The sequence below is a fragment of the Labrus bergylta genome, chromosome 1, assembly GCF_963930695.1.
Source record: "Labrus bergylta chromosome 1, fLabBer1.1, whole genome shotgun sequence".
Taxonomy (NCBI): domain Eukaryota; kingdom Metazoa; phylum Chordata; class Actinopteri; order Labriformes; family Labridae; genus Labrus; species Labrus bergylta.
Genome location: NC_089195.1, coordinates 6012908 through 6033942, shown reverse-complemented (window position 1 = coordinate 6033942; position 21035 = coordinate 6012908). Strand labels below are relative to the sequence as shown.

Here is a 21035-nt window from a genome sequence, read left to right as displayed (position 1 = left end):
AAACAAAGAGAGGAGATTTTGCTGGAGAGGAGAGGAAGAGACCAGAAGAAAAGATCGGAGAAGAAGCGCTACAGCGACCTAAGCAGCTTAGCAGCTGATTTAAGATGCTCTGAGCTGACAAGTCTGCGTGAGTGTGACCGGTAACCATAACTTCCAAAGAAAGAAACTGTTCAAGGAAGGGTGGGGAAACATCGTGCTAAGGCTGACTTATTAATTAAGACTAAGATATATAGTTTGAAGGTTAGCTATGGTATAAACAACACAGGTAGGAACCTAGCAAGCTTGGGCTTAATTGTCATAAATTGCATTAAGCCTGTTCTTACTCCCAGTTCATTAAATACAGCTGCATGTCAATGGCCCAGCGCTTCAGATTATGAGGTTTAAGGTCCCAGTATAGAATTATTTCTGGTTGCTCTCCTTAAGCATCTTGTTATGATTTAGTTGAATTTAGTTAAAATAGTATGAGTAGTGTGAAAGTCTGCTTGTGTAGTTGTTGAGTGTGATGGATGGGTCAAACAAAGGCAAGAATTTCAGCAAGGACATCAGGGTTTGATTCCTGTGTATTTAAGAAAGATCTCTAAACATAACAAAGTAGCAGTGCATAGTAGTGTTGTGTTAATGCTATAAAGCTGTGACTGTTCCTAACTTTCAACCCAGTGTTTGAAATTGTTTCCCATCTAAAACTCATATATTGTTAAATAAATGTGTCTCGAACCAGCAACCAGTGCCACTGAGTTAAACCAGCACGGTGGTTTTCTTATTTCTTAACCTGATCCAGACGTTCTACCTACAATTTGCCTCTTTACGACAGACAGCAATGTTTGAGGTTACCTTTAAACCTGCTATGATCTGATCTTGTTGACATCTATGGAAAAAGTTTGATGTCCTTTCTGGTCTTGTCCTGTCGATGTGAAAGTAGTATTGAGTAGTATTCTGATCAAAAAATCATTCAGTTGTCTTTTAAATGTCCAATGTTTAAAACTATGACGGGTGAAAATAAAATGACATGATCAAAGCAGAAGTAAGGGTGAAATAAATGCATGTAAAGAAAAATGAAGAGTAATAAATTGATTCAAAGTGATTTGATCAATTTGATAAAACAGTTGTGATTAAATGTAATAGAGCCGTTTTTAATTATTTGCAGTTTCTTTTATGGATCAATTATCATTTGAACTATCCACTCAGAACAGTTACCTCAAGGGTGGAAGTAACAAAAACGTTTTAAGGATGAGAAATTGATGCTAGAGGTTATGACTATTTACAGTGTACAAAAATGGATGTCTAATCAAAAAATTCTGTGCAGTTTTCAGAGTTAATAGGCTTCACAAGCTCAACTGTTGAAGCTGACCTGCAGACCATGCAGCTAGTCATGCCTCCTTCTCAACAGTGACAGACCACAGCATCCAACGATATCAGAGATAAACACATAGCATTTAATTGCAAAGTGAATAAACAGAGCAGGTGTTTTTTATTGTATGAAAAACAGGAAATAATTTTTAAACAGCTCCAAAATTTTACTTTTATTGGTTTTCGATATCTATCCCATAAATGTTCATCATTCACGGATTATAAAATGTGCCCACACTTTAGGAAACATGGGAACGGATTTGCAAACTACTTTTTTCCCTACCTGAGCCTTCAGAGGCTCAGAACCAGCTAAAACCTCCTCACGAGAGGTTTAAACTCTTTATGTTTTACAGAAAGGGATTTTCTCGTGCAGATATTCTTGAGGTTATAGAAAATGTGACTCAAAAGTATATATTTGCCTTCTGGGTCACAGCTTCAGACCCGGAGAAATCTTTGCTGCTTGGTAGCATTGTCCAAACACCCATGAGCTGCAGGCTTGTGTCACTGTGACTTCTATGTGTGGGTCAAGCAGTCTGCTACTACATGTGTACAGCCTCATTCACACAACGAGGAATGCCTGCTTCACACTGCTAATGCAGTAGACTCAACATCAATGTCCACAGAGGCTTATGCAGCACCTGCATCCACAGACAGGAAGAAACGCTGTTAGGCTATTGTCTCAGAGAGAGAAATGCGCAGAGACACACAAACACAATGTTGAGCATGATTCAAACACTCCTAGCAGACACATGGACGTACATGGGCAAACTCACACAGACAGTAGACAGAGACTTTGTTGGTGACGCAGCACCCAGGAAGCAGATCTGCACTCAGCTCCCAGCAGCAAGTTTCTGTGTGTCAGCATCCCCTCGTGCTGAGGGCTGCTTTAGGGATTGTATCACCTCAGAGCTAGACTGTGCAAAAGTCTGGCACGACAATAGGAACAGATTTGTGTACGTTTATATTTGAGGTCATGGTTTCCTGAGATGATGAGCTTACTTTCTTGACTCTGGGTCAATGTCCTTAGACCTGAGGAAAATAGCTTTTCATTTTGATACTGGCCATTTAGAAAACCTAATGAATGTCAAATTTATAATAATATATTTCACATCTCTGATGTTAAAAAAAGTACCTGCCTTCAACAAAGCTCCTTTCACACATGACCTCAGCTATTTTGCAAACTTTAATAGCAGTAGATATTGAAACTTTGAGCTCACAGTTATACTATCAAGACTTCAGTTCATGTTTGAAGAGGGCTAAGGCTGACATTTACATGGCTGTGAACTGTTGTCTTTAAATCCCACCTGGAAAGATAAACCACACCACATAGGTATCTTCTTTTTCATCACTTATTGCTCAGTCACTGTATGGAGCTAATTCTGGCCAAACTGTTAGTGAATGCTAATATTTGAGGTTTTACTTGTTAACTCACTGAAGTGCTTTAGTTTTGTCCTAAGTAGAGGCCCTATTAATCTGTTTCAAGGCATTATGTTTGACTCCAACAGGCAGAAAAGATAGCCAAGTTGAAGAAATTAGTTTAGTTTTTTTCTTTTTTGAGACTTAAACTCAGTGACGTGTGTCAGCCGTTTTCCACCAAAAGGTAAAGATGGATGAGTTGGACCAAAATGTGGACCTGGCTAGGCCCCAGAAATGTTGGGGATGAACCCTGGGAAAATTAAGTCAATCCCTGGCTACAATTAAAGGTCCAGTTTGGCTGCAAATGTTTATAGGATGATTGAAAAGATTATCTTTCCTTATCTGTATTTCTACAAAGGAGCAATCATCCATCTGTTGGCCTAGTTTTCAAATGAGATGATGATACTTTAGTAGAGTTGATTATGGAATACTTCTTATAAATGTATATATCATTGCAATGTATTATAGTGAGAGTAGTGATTACAAATTGCATCCAACATGTGTATTTTACTTATAACTGTGTTCTTTTCATAAAACATGTTGGTTGGTGGTTGATTTTCTCTTGTTGTTTTTAGCACTTTACGGGAAGGAGTGGTTATGTTTTACTTTCCAACCCAACCTCTCTAGATTTACATTGGCTCACAGAAATGATAAAGCACATTGAGGTTGTGATTAATCAGAATATGTAAAGCTTTTTTTGAGTAGAAGTAGCAGGCCGGTAAGTAATGCATTGATCTGATTGCATAATGTATAAATGAATTAATGCAATGATACTAATCATTGGTGCAGTACGGGGGGGGGGGGGGGGGGGGGGGGGGGGGGGGGGGGGTGAGTGAAATGTCAGTCAAATATTGCAATATTGGCTCCCCTACAAGATGTGGATGAGTGAGTTGCTAGTTTGCTCTTATCTGGTCACTTCTGGCTACAAAGGCTATAGCAAAAGATTGGAATTTTGGAGCAAATGTTTTTTTTATTATTATTTTTTTTTTATCTCGTCTGGACTTTTTAGCTCGTCATTAAACTCTACTTTCTGCGAGTCGTTGATTTCCTCCTCCAACTGTGGCTCTGCTCCCAAAGCTCATTGGAAATGAATGAGTTCCTGTCTCTTAGTCTCCTGCTGTCACGGCTACTGTGAGTTCATGTCAAGAGGAGGTTAAATGAGTAATCAAAATCACGGTCAACACCCTTCTTCTGTAGGAGCTGCTTAAGGTCAATCCTTGCTGGGGTGAATGGAAGCTCCTTCCAAATGCCAAAGAAAAGGGTGATGATCCTGAAACTACTCTTGCGTGTGCTGAATCAGTGCGTGTGTGTGTTTGGCAGTCTGACCCGCAGACAGTTTTTTTTGGAAATTTTCCATCCTGTCTTAACCGCCAAAAAAACGTACTGGGTGCAGTTTAAGGATCATTAGGCTTTATTGTAGAATTGAAACACTACTATCCATTCAAACCAGGACACACAAACATTGCTGTGCCTTTACACAATGCAGCAGGACTAACTGCCAATGAAGATCCCAATAATATTACATAGAAAGCTATATAATGAAACTACATTACCACAAGTGGAGTAAATCATTATTTGGTAACTGTTACATAAAGGACTCAGATCAGATGCACACACTCACTCACACACATGTACTCACACTGATAAAAAAACAAATACTGAAAGAGCTTAGCAACTCACACAGTGCAGCAGTGACAATGTTGGCCGGAGTTTTTCACAAAAGTCAGTTGTAGGTTTAATAATATATAATTAGGGGCAACAGTGGCGGAGTACATATCAAGGCTGACATAAAAGTTGTGGTTTCATTTTTTAAATGATATATGTTTTTGTGATGTAAATCGTTGACAGTGCACAATCATTTATCTTTAACTCCTCTTGTGTTTTAACTTGGTAATTTTTTATCTTTATTTTTATTAATATTATTGGTTTTTTGGTTTTTTAATCCTTTAACCACTTGTTTCTATTTCTTTTACTGCTCTTACCTTCTTATTGCTGTTCTCTTTTGATTTGCTTTTAGCTCTTTTAGTTTCTTACATCTTTTTAAATCTTTGGTCCTCTTGGTCTCATTTTGTGTTGTTGGGTTCTTATGATGGTTCTTGTGATGGTTCTTGTGTTGCCTGGGTTCTTATGATGGTTCTTATGATGGTTCTTATGATGGTTCTTGTGTTGCCTGGGTTCTTATGATGGTTCTTGTGTTGCCTGGTGGTTCTTAGAATGGTTCTTGTGTTGCCTGGGTTCTTATGATGGTTCTTATGATGGTTCTTGTGTTGCCTGGGTTCTTATGATGGTTCTTGTGTTGCCTGATGGTTCTTATGATGGTTCTTATGATGGTTCTTGTGTTGCCTGGGTTCTTATGATGGTTCTTGTGTTGCCTGGGTTCTTATGATGGTTCTTGTGTTGCCTGATGGTTCTTATGATGGTTCTTATAATGGTTCTTGTCTTGCCTGGGTTCTTATGATGGTTCTTGTGTTGCCTGATGGTTCTTATGATGGTTCTTATGATGGTTCTTGTGTTGCCTGATGGTTCTTATAATGGTTCTTATGATGGTTCTTATAATAGTTCTTATGATGGTCAGGTTATATATGTCTGTTGGGTATCGTGCACTTTGGGTTCTTTTCTGTTGAATTGTATTTAATTATTTTTAACTCAGTATATCATGGATCATGCATGGAGCTGATAATTTAACAATCTAGCCAACTAACATATCCAGTCATCTTCTGCTATCAATAATGTTAAAAAGCAAAACGACAGGACTTTACTACATTAACTAGCCAGCAGTTGTACATGTTAGCAAGAAAGCTAATGTTAGCTAGCAATAAAGAATTAAATGCCCCGCCACTGTTGTCGCTAGAGTTACACTGGACATTGATCTTATTGTTGTTTGGATCGACGGGCTTCACTAGAAAAACCCTCTATGGACTCTGTGTTGTGGTTGTTGCAGGTGTTTAATCAGGGCTCCGTTGCTAAGCTAACATGAACAACTTTGGCACCAGCGCTAAAGAAATGCATGTATTGGAAGCTCAGATCCTCTGGATTTCTTTTTCCTCTCATTAAAATTAGTCGAAAGGATGTTAGAGGCAAACAGGGCAGGTCTTGTTTTTTAAATATGTTACATTGGCAATACATGAAGTGCTATGGGAAATAATTTTCATACGCTCTGTTGAAACTCCAAAAAGGACCTTGAACCCCAACATTATTCAAGCACTCATAAATTCATTCACATCTTCATTAAGCAGGATTTCTTACTATCTTGTCCAGGATATTGACACAGTCTATTCAAACTGAGTGTGTACCACTTCCTCATTCAACCTTGTTTAGCATTTGTTATATGCCAAAGGGTTGAAAGATATTTAAAGTTTCTTTTAATATTGTTTATGTAAATAAAGGTGGGGCTGAGGGAAGAAGGAATGTCTAATATAATGAAATTCAGGATTAGGGTTAGAAAAATATTTTTTGCGTGTTCTTGAGTTCAGTTTTCAGGTGTTTCCTCGGGGTGTCCCTCACTGCTCACTGCAACTCACTGCAGGTCTTAAACTATGCTTTAGTGTTTAAATGTCTCGGATGATTACATATGTTTGTGTTTTGTTTTTTTATATATGTAGTGTGAGCCAGTGTAAGGAGCTGGACAATGCTGCGAGGACACGGCAGGTCCCGATGTCTCCGTCTGATTTCCTGGACAAACTGATGGGGAGGACGTCTGGATATGATGCCAGGATAAGACCGAACTTTAAAGGTGCAGTATCTATATACTTTCATTTGTGTTGGTCTATATTTCTCCACAGGAACCAACAATGTTGATTGATAGGGCTGATGTATAGTGTTACAGCTAGACAATGTTTTTGTTTGATATAATTTGATTTGATGATACTAGAGAGGCAACTGCTGCTGATTTATGTGGTGAAAAATAATGTTGATCTCCAACATAGAGTAAGCTACTTCACTGGAAAACTCTCTGGAAACCTTATTTTTCCTTAATTGATGAAAATGTAACTTTTCTTATTAAGATCCAAAGCCAAGACTCCTCCTACTGGTCTCTCATTAATCTAATCAGTCCACCTGCTTTACCAAATAGTCTTTAATAAAGTTGTGTTGGCATTTTCATGATTTTGAACTGACTGTACATAAAAATTCCGATGCAAAACCCCAGCAATGGAAACATTTCAGTGTGTTCCTGAATAAAAAATGTAGCTTCATGCATGGTCACAAAAATAAGAAAATCAAGAAAATGATCTCCATCAATATAAACTATTGTAAGGGTCAAGTATAATTTTAAGCCCGATGTAAGACATTGTTCTGTTGAACATTGTATACAAAATTTTTAAGAACGTACCACAGGGCTGCACCGTCAAATTATCATGAAAATATTTTAATAGCATACAGTATATAATATTAAATCATGAACAGACAGAAACAAACTTAATTTTCTCATGTAAGGGATGTACATCAAAGACTCTGAACATTGTAATGACAGAATTTAAAATGTTTCTTGGCCTATATATTTACTTTTGTGTGAAAAAGCACCTAAAAAATACAATACATTAAAACTGAGTAGAACATTTTCAGGAGATCTTAATCTTCTTTAACATCTAGGAGAATGGATAAATGCTCACACATGTTTATGTTGTTACATATAGACTGCCAGGTATCAGTGGTGTGTTTTAAAATGAAAATGTATTCAAACTTAATATGTAAAACAACTGTGCTGTGGTTCCTCTAAGACCAATTCATGTTTGCTAAAGGGCAGCTTCACAGAAACATTCCTTAATTTATCTCAAATTTACTGTATTATGTATATTAAATATCTATTACAATCAGTTAGTCTCTTTCTCCCCCATCTCTCTCTCTCTCTCTCTCTCTCTCTCTCTCTCTCTCTCTCTGCAGGTCCTCCAGTCAATGTGTCCTGTAACATTTTCATTAACAGCTTTGGCTCCATTGCTGAAACCACCATGGTAAGTTGCAGAGATACTGTATGAAACTGCAGTTAAAACACATGAACAACAGAAAAAGCTTGTACAAAAGTTTAACATGAAACCCTTTTCTTTATAAAAATAAAACATACAAATATGTAAAGTCATGTAGAGGTATCCACAGGGCATTTGTTTGGAGGTGTGATCTACACACACATTTGCCCTGGACCCAAATGAATTTATGTGTGACGTTCTTAACATGAAAATATTATGGCCATTAAAAGTAAACGCTAAGTAGGATCACAGGCTGCACTTTGCAGAAAACTCTTTGCAGCTTGTTTCAGGCAAACTTATATTTTAAACAAGCTGCATTTGTCCTTGACAAGAAGCTCACTGCTGTCAAGGATTTAAATAAGTAAAATGTTTTTAGAGTTTTCTGTTGAGGGCTTAATATTCAGGTTTGTGCTGGGTGCACAGACAGGATGCTGTCATACTTTAGTCAGGTCAGACGTCATTAAATCTGAATGTGGGCCTTCAGGCCAGGGAGGGTAACATAGAGGCTGTGATGCCCTCTCCTTTCATTAGTGCACAGGGTGGAAATATCTTTTTTATTTGAATATAAATGCAGATTGCAGATAAAACGAATATGATTTGCAAATCTGCATCATTGTAAATCTTTGTTCAAGAGCTCTTTAACAGAAGCTGATTCAACCTCTTTCCAAAATGATTATATAAGATGAGTTAAACTGCCTAAAACACTGAATAAAGCAGTTAATGTTTAAATAAACAGGGTGATCTTCTGCAGGGCTAGTCCGATTGAGCTGACATCACATCCACGTCCAACATGTACATTAAGAGTTCTCTTAGATCTGAAGGAAAGGGGGAAAATGTCTAAACTGAAAAATTGAAATCCACTGACAAACTCCTGAGTCATAAACCCTAATCAGACTGCAGTTTGAAAACAAGATATTTAAGCCCCTGTCATGTTTCACCTTCAATCTGAACATCATGGAGGCATAATGGGGAAACAAAATGATCCCCACTCTGTACCTTCTTCAGAGGTGTTACAGGCGAGACGGCTTCAGCGCAGACTGTTTCAGCAGAGCCAGCGAGGGAGTGCAGTGATGTGTGTGTGCATGTCTGACTGTGTGTCTACGTGAAGATCCAGCTGTGCTTCCGCAACGCTGAAACCCAGTGTGAATCCACAGAGTGGGAAACCAGTATATGCCGTCAAGGAATCTATATGAATGTACAGAGAAAAGTTTGTAGAGCAAGAGAATCTGAGACGTTACAAGATGAGTAGGGAAAAGTCAATCCATTAATAAAACCATTGAAATATGTCCCCTTGGGAGCTGCTCCTTTCTAACATGATCCTATTCATATTATAGTTCACAATAAGTGAAAAAAACAATCTGGTGGGGAAAAGTAGTCGGATCTCCGTACTGTTTAATTTCTGACAAAATTCTGATTCTTTGATTAATTATTATGGTTAATTGATTTATATATACTCTTAGCTTACTTTCTATCAAAAGGTAAATGCCGTCATTTCTTAAATAATGACTTAGCAGAGAAGCCCCTGTTTATCTTTGTGAGTCTCAGTCTAACTGTAAATAGTAAGTTACACTGAGGCTTCACTAGTCATATGAGAAAAACAATTTTTTTCTTGTGATTCATACCAGGGAGTCAGGAGATCTGTTATATGATAATAATTATATGATATCATCTAGGTCTAATTTTAGCTGCAATTGCATCAGATTTGTATGAATGAAGATACAATACTTTATTGTCCCCCAGGGGGAAATTTGTCATCACAGCTGACACAGTTTGTACATGAAGACATACATAAGATAAATAAATTGCATCACCTCCAACAGGAGCTGGATATAGTTTTGTGTTCAGCCTGCTTTTGCCCTCCATACAAATTGTTTTCCTGCATACACCAAAGCCTGCCAATACGTGATTGATCAATACTACTCAGAAAAAGTAACATTTCTGATACTGTAAATCCAGACCCCTGAGTACAGCATTTTATGTAGAATCTGTAAAGGGAATAAATGTTTTATTTAGTTAACAGATACACAGCATTGTTTGCACTACTGTTAAATATTGTGTTCGATTGTGAGTGGCTATAAGAGGGAAAATAATGAGAAACAGGAAGAGAGGAAAGCTTTAAAAGATGGCAGAAGGGCCAACACAGTGATGAGGGGAGATCATGACGGATGGAGGCAGACAGAGACAGATATTAGAGGAGACAGACAGGCAGACAGGAATAGCAGATGTGTAGTGAGACATTTAGTGACTCTGACAGTAGATTCTTTAAAGTGACATGAAGTCAACTCAGGCTGCACTTTGGCTGCTTTGTACATCCATAATATGCATACACACACATGTACACAGACTAAGACAAGGAGTTTTATGGGTCTCATTGCATGCTTCATTAGATTTTTTTAAAAATGTGTCAAAGCTGTCAGTCGAACTGGAGTAAAAACATTCAATAACTTTGTTAGCCTGTTAAAGTCACTCCATCTCATTTAGGACTTGATGTCCCAGTTTGTTCAGTTGTTCAGTCCCTCAGTGGGGCAAACAATCGGACAAACAAGGAAGGAAATGTAGTAGAGCTTGTCATCTACTAGAGGGTAAAAGGTAGCTGTGATTCCTGTTCAAATACTGTAAAATTTACAACGCGTCTCCGCTTCCCCCGGTTGCACAGAGGTAACAGCCCAACTGGATTGTTTTAGATTTGTATGTGTCCCTAAAGGTACAAGCAGGGCTCAATGCCTGGATTAAGATTTTCCTATAAGTAGCAAAATGTGGCTGACTGATTAAACACAACCATGTACTCCAAGAATACCAACTGTTGATGAAGCCATGTTAATGGTGCAGTCTTTTTGCTTATTGGCCACTAGCTTACCTCGTGTTTGACCAAAACATATATGCTGTATGTACAGAAGACATAACAAACAAATCCTAAGCTTCGAGTTGATTGTCTCCTGTTTTCATGCAAATACCCTTAGTGATTATTTACAAAAACACTTCTTATGGTTCTGTAATAAGTTTGGGACCACTTCCAATGAGTAAATGTAAAATACATGAAAGTAGCATGAGTTTAACATTTTATTTTTTTCTGGGGAGTCCATTGGAATCATCTACTGCTTTGGTATCAACCTTCATAGACCTAAACTAATGTCAGCTTTTATCGATAGATACAACTATTCAAAGTGTCTTTGATGATTGAAGTCATTTTTGATGCTTCGCTGAACTCCGACATCACTTCAGTCTCCATCAGCCATCTGTCACGTCCTTACAGAGCGGACTGTTGGTGATCAGTCAAGCTGGAGATGAATGGATGGACGAGTCGATGGATGATTGAAGTGACAGGGTCTAAGTGCTTTCTGCACCACCGGGAGTGCTTCTGACAGATATGCTATTTGTATGTATGTGTGTATGCCTGTGTGTGTTTGTTTTTGTGTGGTTGCCTCGCAAGAAATTTCAGAATGTTAAATATTGCTTTCATTTGACTTTCATTATTTAGCAGACTCGTGAATTTTTCATGAACAAATGTGTGTTTGTGTCTGTGTGTGTGTTTGTGCGTGTGTGTGTGCGCGTCTGTGTGTGCGTGTGGCGCCCATGTCTTTTTCCTTTGAGTCTGACTGTAGTAGCTACATGAACACAGACAAACCATCCTTATGATCATGTTTTTTCTATAATATTGTCATTTAGATTTTTATAACACAAGTTTAATTTTTCACTTTTAATGTAGAGCTTTATTTTGTCATTAACGGCTGAAACAATCAGTAAGTACTTCTGGGGGAACATGTAGTGTGCAGTGTTTCTCATGTTGGTGGGCTGCCTAGGTTTGTAAGCGCCCATCCAGGTTTATTGTCCGCCCATATGATATGCCTTTAAGACAGATTTATTTATTTATTTGAAAAGGGACAGTGTACATTAATCAATATTCAGACAGATGTACCCAAATTGGTCTTTCGAATTAATTGTAACCCATTAACGTACGTTTGAACCATTGGACTAGTATGTGATCTCCCTCTCTCTGTACCCCTCACATACATGCTGCAGGTCTGTAGGCTATACTCTGCAGGTGACCAGAGAGAAAGACAACAAAAAGAAAGATGTCAGCTGTTAAGTCAGTGATTCTGCTCTTTCTTGGCTTTGCTGCATTTATAACAAGCCTCCCGACATGAAGCTCACCTGTTGTGATAAAGGGGTTGCAAGTGAAATGTTTAAAAAGAAAAGGAGTTTTGTGGTTTTGCATTGATCCGCCGAAGACTCAGTTAAGAAAGAATAAAAAGCTATTTGAAAATCCATAAAAATGTTCCTCCTCCCAAGAGGAGCATGACAGAAAAAGTTTGAGAACGACTGCCATAAGTTATAAGAAGCTTTTTCTGGTTTCGACATCGAAATGTATATTTTGTTTCGAAGCATGAAAAGATCCTATTTCATGATTGAAAAATTTAAATATAGGGTAATAGTTCTAAATATTTCTAAGTATAAATATCCTGATCAAGTTTTACTTAAGTGTAGATAAGCCTCCTAAAAAGAACGACAATGGTGCCTCTTTGAATGCCTCAACGAGCTCCTTTTACCATGGTTAAATTAAAGTCGTAATCTTCGATGTTCCCGAGGTGTTTACTTTATTTCATTTTATAAAGGCAGAGGATACATTCAAACAGCAAGTACTCTCAGTCTAAGACTGTTACAAAAATCTAATTTTTATTCATTTTATTTTTAAATGGTATTTCAATCATGGTAGCAGAATTTTGATCAATCGCTAATAAACGATTTTAATTTAGCCATTCAAATTAGTTATCATTTGACAGCCCATTTTTTTCTGCTGACAGCTGAGATTGTTATTGTAAGCATCTGGCAACATTACAGAAAGTTTCCCCATAGAAATACACCTGTTGTAAAACTAGTTACAGCTTCAAAGCCTCCAGATTTCACTGACAAAAGTCCTGTATTTATTTAGCAAACTTTGTTTTGCTGGTCCACTGCTGCCTTGACAGGTTAGTTTTATGGCTGCTAGCTCACCAATTCACAAACACTTTGATCAGTTTAGCCTTTTGAGCCAGAAGATTAAGATATATTATACTGAATTTACTTTATTATACGAATTGAAACTGAGTTTTAACAGAAGTTGATAGTCAGAGCTGGGGGAAATCATATATAATTTGTGAAAAGCACAGACATATTCAAGTTGTTCCTGCACAAGTCATAATATTGGCTTTAGAAAAGCTAAAAGGCTGGTGTTGGATATATATCACACATGAGTCAAAGGTCTTAATCCACTGATTGATCTGTAATCTAAGAGGATCTAGAAGTCAGGGTCAATAAAGAGACTTTTAATAAAAGGTAAAAAACGTGAGTATAAGAGGATGACTGTGCAGAGTGACGGGTCAGTGTTTCTGCTGAGGTCATGGTGCACAGTTAGTTCTCAGAGCAGCACAGAGAGATACGTACATACAGGGGCCATATGTTACATTAGGATTAAGACCTTTCCCTCTTCTCACCATCTGGCTTTTCATCGACCCACCCCTCTTTTCCTTCTGCAAACAAGAGAGCACGGTGACATAACCTCAACACATCAAAAACACATTTCAATAATGTTTAACTGACACGCTAATATCTGTTTCATACAATCATTCAAAATGTGGTGTAGGAGGAAAAAGAAGTGAATAATGAGAATCACAGTTAAAACATAGTATTTATTTATATTAGCACCTTTCATCAAGACATGTAGCTTAAAGTGATTACACTAAGGAACATTCATGCAACATTTACTTTACATGAAATAGACAATAAAATGAACAGAAAATAAATGATACAGTGCCATAATAATGTTAAGCTGATATAAAACAACAACTTGATAGTGGAAGAAATAATTGGATAAAAATAAAATCGTAATACATTTGGAGAGCCCTGAAATAAAACGTTAACAGTTGGAACACATGGTTACAAAAGTACTTTCATTTTTAGATCGTTAGAAAATATTTGCAAGCTGCCTTACCTGATAACTGAGGGTGCATGTTCAATGGGCAGGTGGCATATTCAAAAGGACCACACATCTTGATGAATTGAAGAAAAAAAAAAAAAAAGACAGAAGTTTAACATTATTAAAGAGATGTTGTGCTGCTCACAGATTTAACATCACAACAAACAAAGACAAATCAGACCAGCCACGATGGCATTATCAGATAGGGTACCGAAATAAAAGAGAGTTAAGGAAGATCAGAAAAAAATCAGAAAAACTGAACAATTTTTCCTTCCCAATTTAGGAAGAACACCTGTCATGTAAACATAGTTTAAATAGATGGTAAAAGAGCGACAGTGAATGCTATTATATGTTTGAAAGCATTTTGAATTGGTACCAGGTTTGAGAGTGTGATGATATGATATGATCTGATATGATATGATATACTACGATATATGACTGGATTTGAATTAGAGTCACAAATAATGACAGCATGTTTAGTTTTAAATCAACTTTTCTTTTAGATATGCATAAGCAATAATATAACAAATGTATATAAATAATTAATGTATCTGCTCAATACAAAGTTCATTATGAAATTTACTTCCTGAGCAGGTGATGATGAGAGGGATCTTCATTTCATGCAAAGTTTAGTTGGAAAACATATGAACCATGTACCTAAATCAGTGGTATAGATTTAAATTCTGTATGCCAGGTCTTAATTTATCCAACCAGATTCTATTAGTGGGTGTTTTCAGTGACATTTCTCCGTGCTTTCGTTTTACCATTATGTCACTGAGAGAGAGAGAGAGAGAGAGAGAGAAGAAAAACAAAAGGGAAGAGAGATTTGGAGTTAATTTGAATGTCCTGTGCCACAGACACACAAACGCACACACACAGTCGAAGCTTAGAGCCAGGTTGGTTCACTCTGCTCTGTACACGCTATCTATGTTAAACAGATTTACTACTGTTACACTCTCTGTTTTTCATTTGTTCACTGCATCTCTCCATCCCTCTTAATCCACTGTGTATCTGTGTGCGAGCAGTGTTCAGTGTGTCGGGCTGCACAGGGAGACACATGATAAAGACACAGGTCTGTCAGCACACAAATCATGTCAAGTCCCAACCTGTGTGAGAATAATTCTGCTGTTTTGTTGTCACAGTGCACCTGCATCCTGGTTATTTGGGTTAGCTTTTTTAACCTTTGAATTGAAACTTTAGGTGGCCACATTCATTAATAACAGGTTATGAATCATGTCATACTGCTCTGGATAGGTTTTAAGTTGTGTAAATGTCAAGAATCTGTGAATGGCCAAAATTTGCATCGACACCCAAAGATTATGTTGCAGCCACTACAGTCCATTCCCCAGCTGCAGGCTGAAGTAATCAATTAAAGCAATTCCAAATGTAATGTGCCTGTGAGCAATTCAGTCCCAAAATGTAAAGATATAAGGCCCAGTTTTTCAAAAAAAATACTGGATTAACCCATAGCTCTATATGTGAGCCTTTTTCCTGCCGAAACACATCACATCTTTCCATCTGGATGTTCAGGATGTTCAGGATTACCCCAAGCATGCAGTGAATCACTGTACAGTGAATTGAGTCTCCTGCTCTGATTAAGTTTCTGCATCAATGAACACTGGGACCTAGATGAATCTGCTACAGAAGACCTTGGCAGCGATGATAATGATTGTTTTCTTAACAGTAGGGTGTATGGTCAAGACAAATAAGGAAGGAAGAGGTTTTAACACTTTGACATCACCGTAACAATACATTTTTATATTCATTGTTTTTCCTCAAGCCTAGTCACATCATAAGCACACAGACTACTCATGATGTAAAAAAAAAATTGCATGTTTGACTCATGTAGGCCGTAAGCATCAGCAACAGTTAGCATTACTGTCACACCTAAATCAGACTTACCCTTGTTTAATTTCATTAGCTGCGTCTGTGCTCACCCTGCAATGATTCTGGCTCTGCTGGAAGTGTAGTGAAGTGGAAGAGTAGTGATGTCACTTCCAGTCAGTGAGCACACTGAGCAGAGATGCTCAGTACCTTTAACAGTGCATTCTGGGAATATTCTTCAGAGCTGAAGTTGCAGCACAATGGAGTGATACTAGGCTCAGGACACTCAGTTCTCTGTCAAGCGAGCAGTTTGAGATGCTCCGTGTTTTCTCCAAATGTTTATTCTGCATTTTTTTTAAACTTATGGTTTAAATGTTCACAAAAACGTTTCCTACTCTACAAATATCAGCCATACACCATGTTTGATAACTGCCCTGAGTTATGCATAGCCATCATCCCCCTCCCCCCTATAAGCCAGGCTTATCTCCTCTCATTGTTCTTAATTCCAACATAGATAACATTAACAGGTTAAGGCAGCAGAAAGGACTGTTAGAGGAGCAGTGTTCAGTAAAACAGCGTTTGGGTCAGACAGAGTGTGTCACTGTGGAGAAACGATGTGATGGTTTAGGAAGGTCTGGACAAGATAGAAGAGTTGTTTTTGTTTTGTTGTAGAAATGGCTCAAGACAATTTTACAAAAAGGCTATTTTCTATATTTAAAAAAATGGATTTCTCTATAGAATATAAACCTCAAGACCCGCAAACATGTTAGTTTGTGGTAGGTTGCTGATCATTTCTTCCGGCTACTCAGTTTTTTGTCTGCTACTTCAAAACTGTATTTAGAACCACTGAGTCATTGCCTGACGTGGAAAATAGAAAAAGAAAAAGTAGGTAAGCCTTTATTATGTAGAACATTCAAAACACACAGCTACAAAATGCTTCACAGTAATACACATACTACCAAAGTCCAAAATCAATAGTAGATACATTAAAATGTTTAGGGTTAATAAAAGGTGCATTAGATAATGTCAGAAAGACCTGTCTGCCCTGGTGATTGAAAGGTGTTGAAATTAATTTGGCAGGTGATGGGTGATCTTGACCAGTGGAGTTGCATCAAACGTGCAGTAGGACAATGTGTATTCTTGCAACAATATGGTTCAGCCACTTCAAACCAACATTACTGCATCCACAAAACAGCTGGCATACATTTCTCTATAAATGGCCCTTTGTTGGCTCTCTGATTTGTCCATGGAACCACCAATCAGAGAGCCCCCTCTCATAGCAACCGTTACGTGGTCCAACTCTTTTCAGTGCGTTGTGGTGAAACTGCTACAACATGGGTGAAAGGTGTACATGGGGTGTCTGAAAGTGGGACTTCAAATATCCGCATTGGGGAGATTTTGTCTTACCTAGTAACAGTAACCAAGAGGATGGGGGTTGACAAAGGGTTACTTCCTGGTGAGGGAGGGGCTTAACAAAGGGTTAATTGCAAGTGTCCCTGTCTTGAGCAGGTTCTCACATGTTTGAAAACACTGAGCAGATTGGATTTTTGATTATGGGAAGTCTTGTTTCAGAAATCTCATGAAATCAAGAGGGAAGCTAATTAGTTATCAAGCATCCAGATTGGTCAGGTCATCTGTGACAGGTTTACTCATTGTTTTCAGAATCAGAACCAAGCTTCTTCCACTTTGCAACAGCATTTTTGTCTGGGTCCTGGCACATTCATTTAACACACTACATTTTTACACTGCGTATTATACCTAGTTAAGAGGTCTTAGTCATTATTTCCTTGGATAATCTTAAATAGACTATTGAATGTTTATCTAAAGTGTGAGATAAAGCACTGTTGCTCCAGACAAACTGGCCACAACTTTCCTTAGAAGCTACAATTTCTTGTCCTCAGTTAAAGAACTACACATCACTGTTTTTGAAGGTTGTCATTCCCATGTGAAAAAAACTTTGATGATGCTTGGTATGGGTCAAACTTGACTTAAACAACCATTTAACTGTGTGTTGAATTTAAGTTGTTACATATATATATTCATGTTTCTTTCTCTGTTTGTAGGACTACCGTGTGAACATCTTCCTCCGTCAGCAGTGGAACGATCCCAGGCTTGCCTATGCTGAATACCCCGATGACTCTCTAGACCTGGACCCCTCAATGTTGGACTCCATTTGGAAACCAGATCTGTTCTTTGCCAACGAGAAGGGCGCCCACTTTCATGAAGTGACTACAGACAACAAACTGCTCAGGATATTTAAGAATGGGAATGTTTTATACTCTATAAGGTAAGTGTAGAGATGGGCGCTATATCTGGCGGGAAAAAAAATGATAATGGGGAGTTTAAAAGGGTTAAACCAATACTGTGTGAAAAAAAAAATATGGTCAAATCTAACTGAAAACAGTCCACAGGAAAGAAAGTTATGGTTTCTATTCGTTAAATGTAGGTCTCTTTTAGACTTGCGCTCCAATTTTATCAAACTGGATGAGACGCAATACCTCAAATTCATCTGCATGCGAGTCACGGCCATCTTGTTCAGCCACGGTCATGTGTCGTGGTGATGTGCAGATTGCAGTCATACAACTATGGATTGGGCAATTAGTGTCATAAAATTTTAAATTCGTAATAATATTAGAGGTGCAATGAGTCATCGATCTGGATCAACATATTGATTGGTTGATCAATTATCCAATCAAATTGATGGAAGGTCAAACTATCGATCTACATCTTTATGATACATCTTTATTTCTAAATCACATCGTGGCCTTTGTGGTATCAGCTGGTATTGTGTCCTTGTCGAAAGAATCCATATCGTAATCGTATCATGATGAAACTGATTTACACCCCTAAATAATGTCAGGTGTGTTACAGGTGTTTATACGTTTATAAAACACCTGCAGTCAGGGGCAGGCTTGGATAATAATGCAGGCAGGGAGTTTGACTACATCCCAGGCCCCAATGTGAACCACTAATTGTGTTACACTATTCGCAGGCCCTTCAATGTTATATGATCTCTCTGTTGCACCTCTTATTGCTATTATTTAATCACTCCACAGAGAGTGGTGCTCACTATGTAGCCTACAGGCCGTTTTGTCACCCTGTTATTAACAATGTTTCTAGCTAGCTAAGGTGGGTTGTGTAGACTAACCTGAAACTGTGATGAGAGCCTTTCTCTTTCTTATTCTCTCCCTCTCTGCTCCACCTTTCCTTTTCTTGTGATCGTCCATTTCACCTGCTGATAGTGTGGGCAAAGTCAGTTGAGAAGCAGCAGGTAGACGGTTGATATGCTGTGATGTTCTGCTGCATTTTTGCATTATTAAGCTTAACTGTAAAAACCAGTAAATCACAGAAAACATCCTTATCGGTCTATGTTCTATAAAATAAGATTTGATATCTTTAAATGTTGTTAATTGAAAAGATACTGATTCACAAGCATCTGTGAAAGGCTCATATCAGCGAACTGATACATCATCAGTCAGGTTCTAAAAAATAAAGTGGGGTCAACTAATCATCAAGGTCTAACAATGTATAATGTAGTAAATATTTAATGCAATCATGCACTCAGAATGTATTTACATTACTATAATAATTTCAACAGTATTTCTTCCAAGTATTTCTCTTTCACCTTCAGATGCTAATTATATTTCTGTGTTTTATTTCTTGTACAAGAGCACCGAGGGAGATCATGCAGAAATGCTGTGCTTCTGTTTGCAGCTACAAAGATGAAGCACTTAGTGTCGCATTAATATGAAATCAGCAAAGATAAAAGCATTTGTATGACTTATTTGGTTGTCCATCTCTGAATCACCTCTCACTTGTTCTCTTCTTCCCCTTTACTTTCAGGCTAACATTAACTCTGTCATGTCCCATGGATTTAAAAAACTTCCCCATGGATGTCCAGACCTGTATCATGCAGCTGGAGAGCTGTGAGTACACAATAAACACACAAACACACACACATTTGAATTGCAGCTCTACATTCATACATTGAATTGAATTGTGTCTTATAGACATATAATGCATTCCCCAGAACCTCACAATAAATATATCCGGCACACCTAGACGACTAACCTGCATCTATACCCCGTGTATCTTGACCTCCTTCTAACCTCACACAGAGAAGGCCTGTTTGGAGATATAAACCTTCAAACAGGCCCTTGAAGTTCCGACAAAAATTGAGGACGATCAAAAGTGTCTTCTCTAGTTCTAAAAATACTCACAAAGACAGATGTACAAGTCTGAGGCATCACTTTGAAACTTTTACATATTACTGTATCTACAGCATTTTTAAACCAACCCAAGTGTAACATAACGGATCGCTTCCTGCAATCGTGGAAAAATAAAGAAGCCATTAAGATGAGATGGGAAATGGACACGATGTACAGAGTATACCCACCCACCCTTTGTTAAGGGGGTTCAAATATCATCTGCACATCTTGCAGAGTAAGTCAGAAGGCCAGCTTCTTTCTTTCACGGTCAAAATGCTGTTTTTACTGTTTAAATTACACCTTCTTTCATCATCACATTCTTCAAGCAAACCTATGTTGTTTTTTATACTCCATCATTCTGGGTATTCTTACTGATGTTTTTTTTTTAACCAGTAACCCTTTAAAGGTCCCATATTATGCTTTTTCTGGTTTTATATGCCCTTTAGTGTGTTTTCCAAGTGTCCTGTGCATGTTTAGGCACATCTATGTGCAAAAATTCAAAGTCCACAGAAACGCGGCTTCTCCTACGTCCTCCTGTTAGCTGTAGCATTAGCTGCATGTAACGCTCGGTTCTAGCCCCCCTCGATAAAGATTTGTCAGTGCAGCGTCATTGTCAGTGTGAGATCACTGATCTAAGCCCATTGGCTCGTTGTGACAAGCCCAGCAGCTCATGTTGAAATTTCCAAGACGCGTGCTGAGCAACTGACCAATAACGACAGAGTGGATCAGCAGACCAATCACAGCAGACTTGGCCCACGTGGGGTCTAACAGTGTGGGCTCAGCAGAGTGTAGCTGACGGACTGACAGAGGGAGCAAGGAGGAGCAGTACATGAAAACAGACACTTTTTTCAGACTTTACCTATTGTGAACGTACAAAAGTAGGTATATAGATTAAATATACGAACCCCTAAAAGGGCAGAATATGGGCTCTTTAATACAACCAGTTCAAGATGAGACTGTTGTGTCTCTGTTACACCTCCCCATCTGTGTAAAAGACAAGCAGGCTGAGTGATGTGAGGAAGTCAGAAGTCGTGTTCTATTGAACTAAAAACAGAGGATGTAACAGAGAAGTAACAGAGGCAAAATGGTACGACTGCTTGATGATGGAAATAATCCTAATCACAATTATTTTGATTGATATTTACATCACAATTTATTAAACAATGTTTACTCACTGATTTTACAACATCTGCATGGCAAGCATTAGTCGACCTTATTAAAAACTCTTAACTTAAATCATACTAATAATAACAATAATAATAATAATGATAAATGAATAAATAAATGGATGAATTCATGAATATTCAGGTCATTTACATGACCCAT

The 21035-nt window shown here is 38.0% G+C and overlaps 1 protein-coding gene across 2 annotated transcripts in view; it reads left to right on the top strand.

The window, feature by feature from the left end:
* glra3 (glycine receptor, alpha 3) overlaps positions 1 to 21035 on the top strand; it is a 60201-nt gene that overhangs the window by 15512 nt on the left and 23654 nt on the right. For both annotated transcript variants that reach the window (XM_065950610.1, XM_029278403.2), the window contains exons 2-5: positions 6366 to 6496; positions 7645 to 7712; positions 17565 to 17788; positions 19345 to 19427. In XM_065950610.1, coding sequence (XP_065806682.1) covers positions 6366 to 6496; positions 7645 to 7712; positions 17565 to 17788; positions 19345 to 19427 — 506 coding nt within the window. The remainder of the gene's footprint in view (positions 1 to 6365; positions 6497 to 7644; positions 7713 to 17564; positions 17789 to 19344; positions 19428 to 21035) is intronic.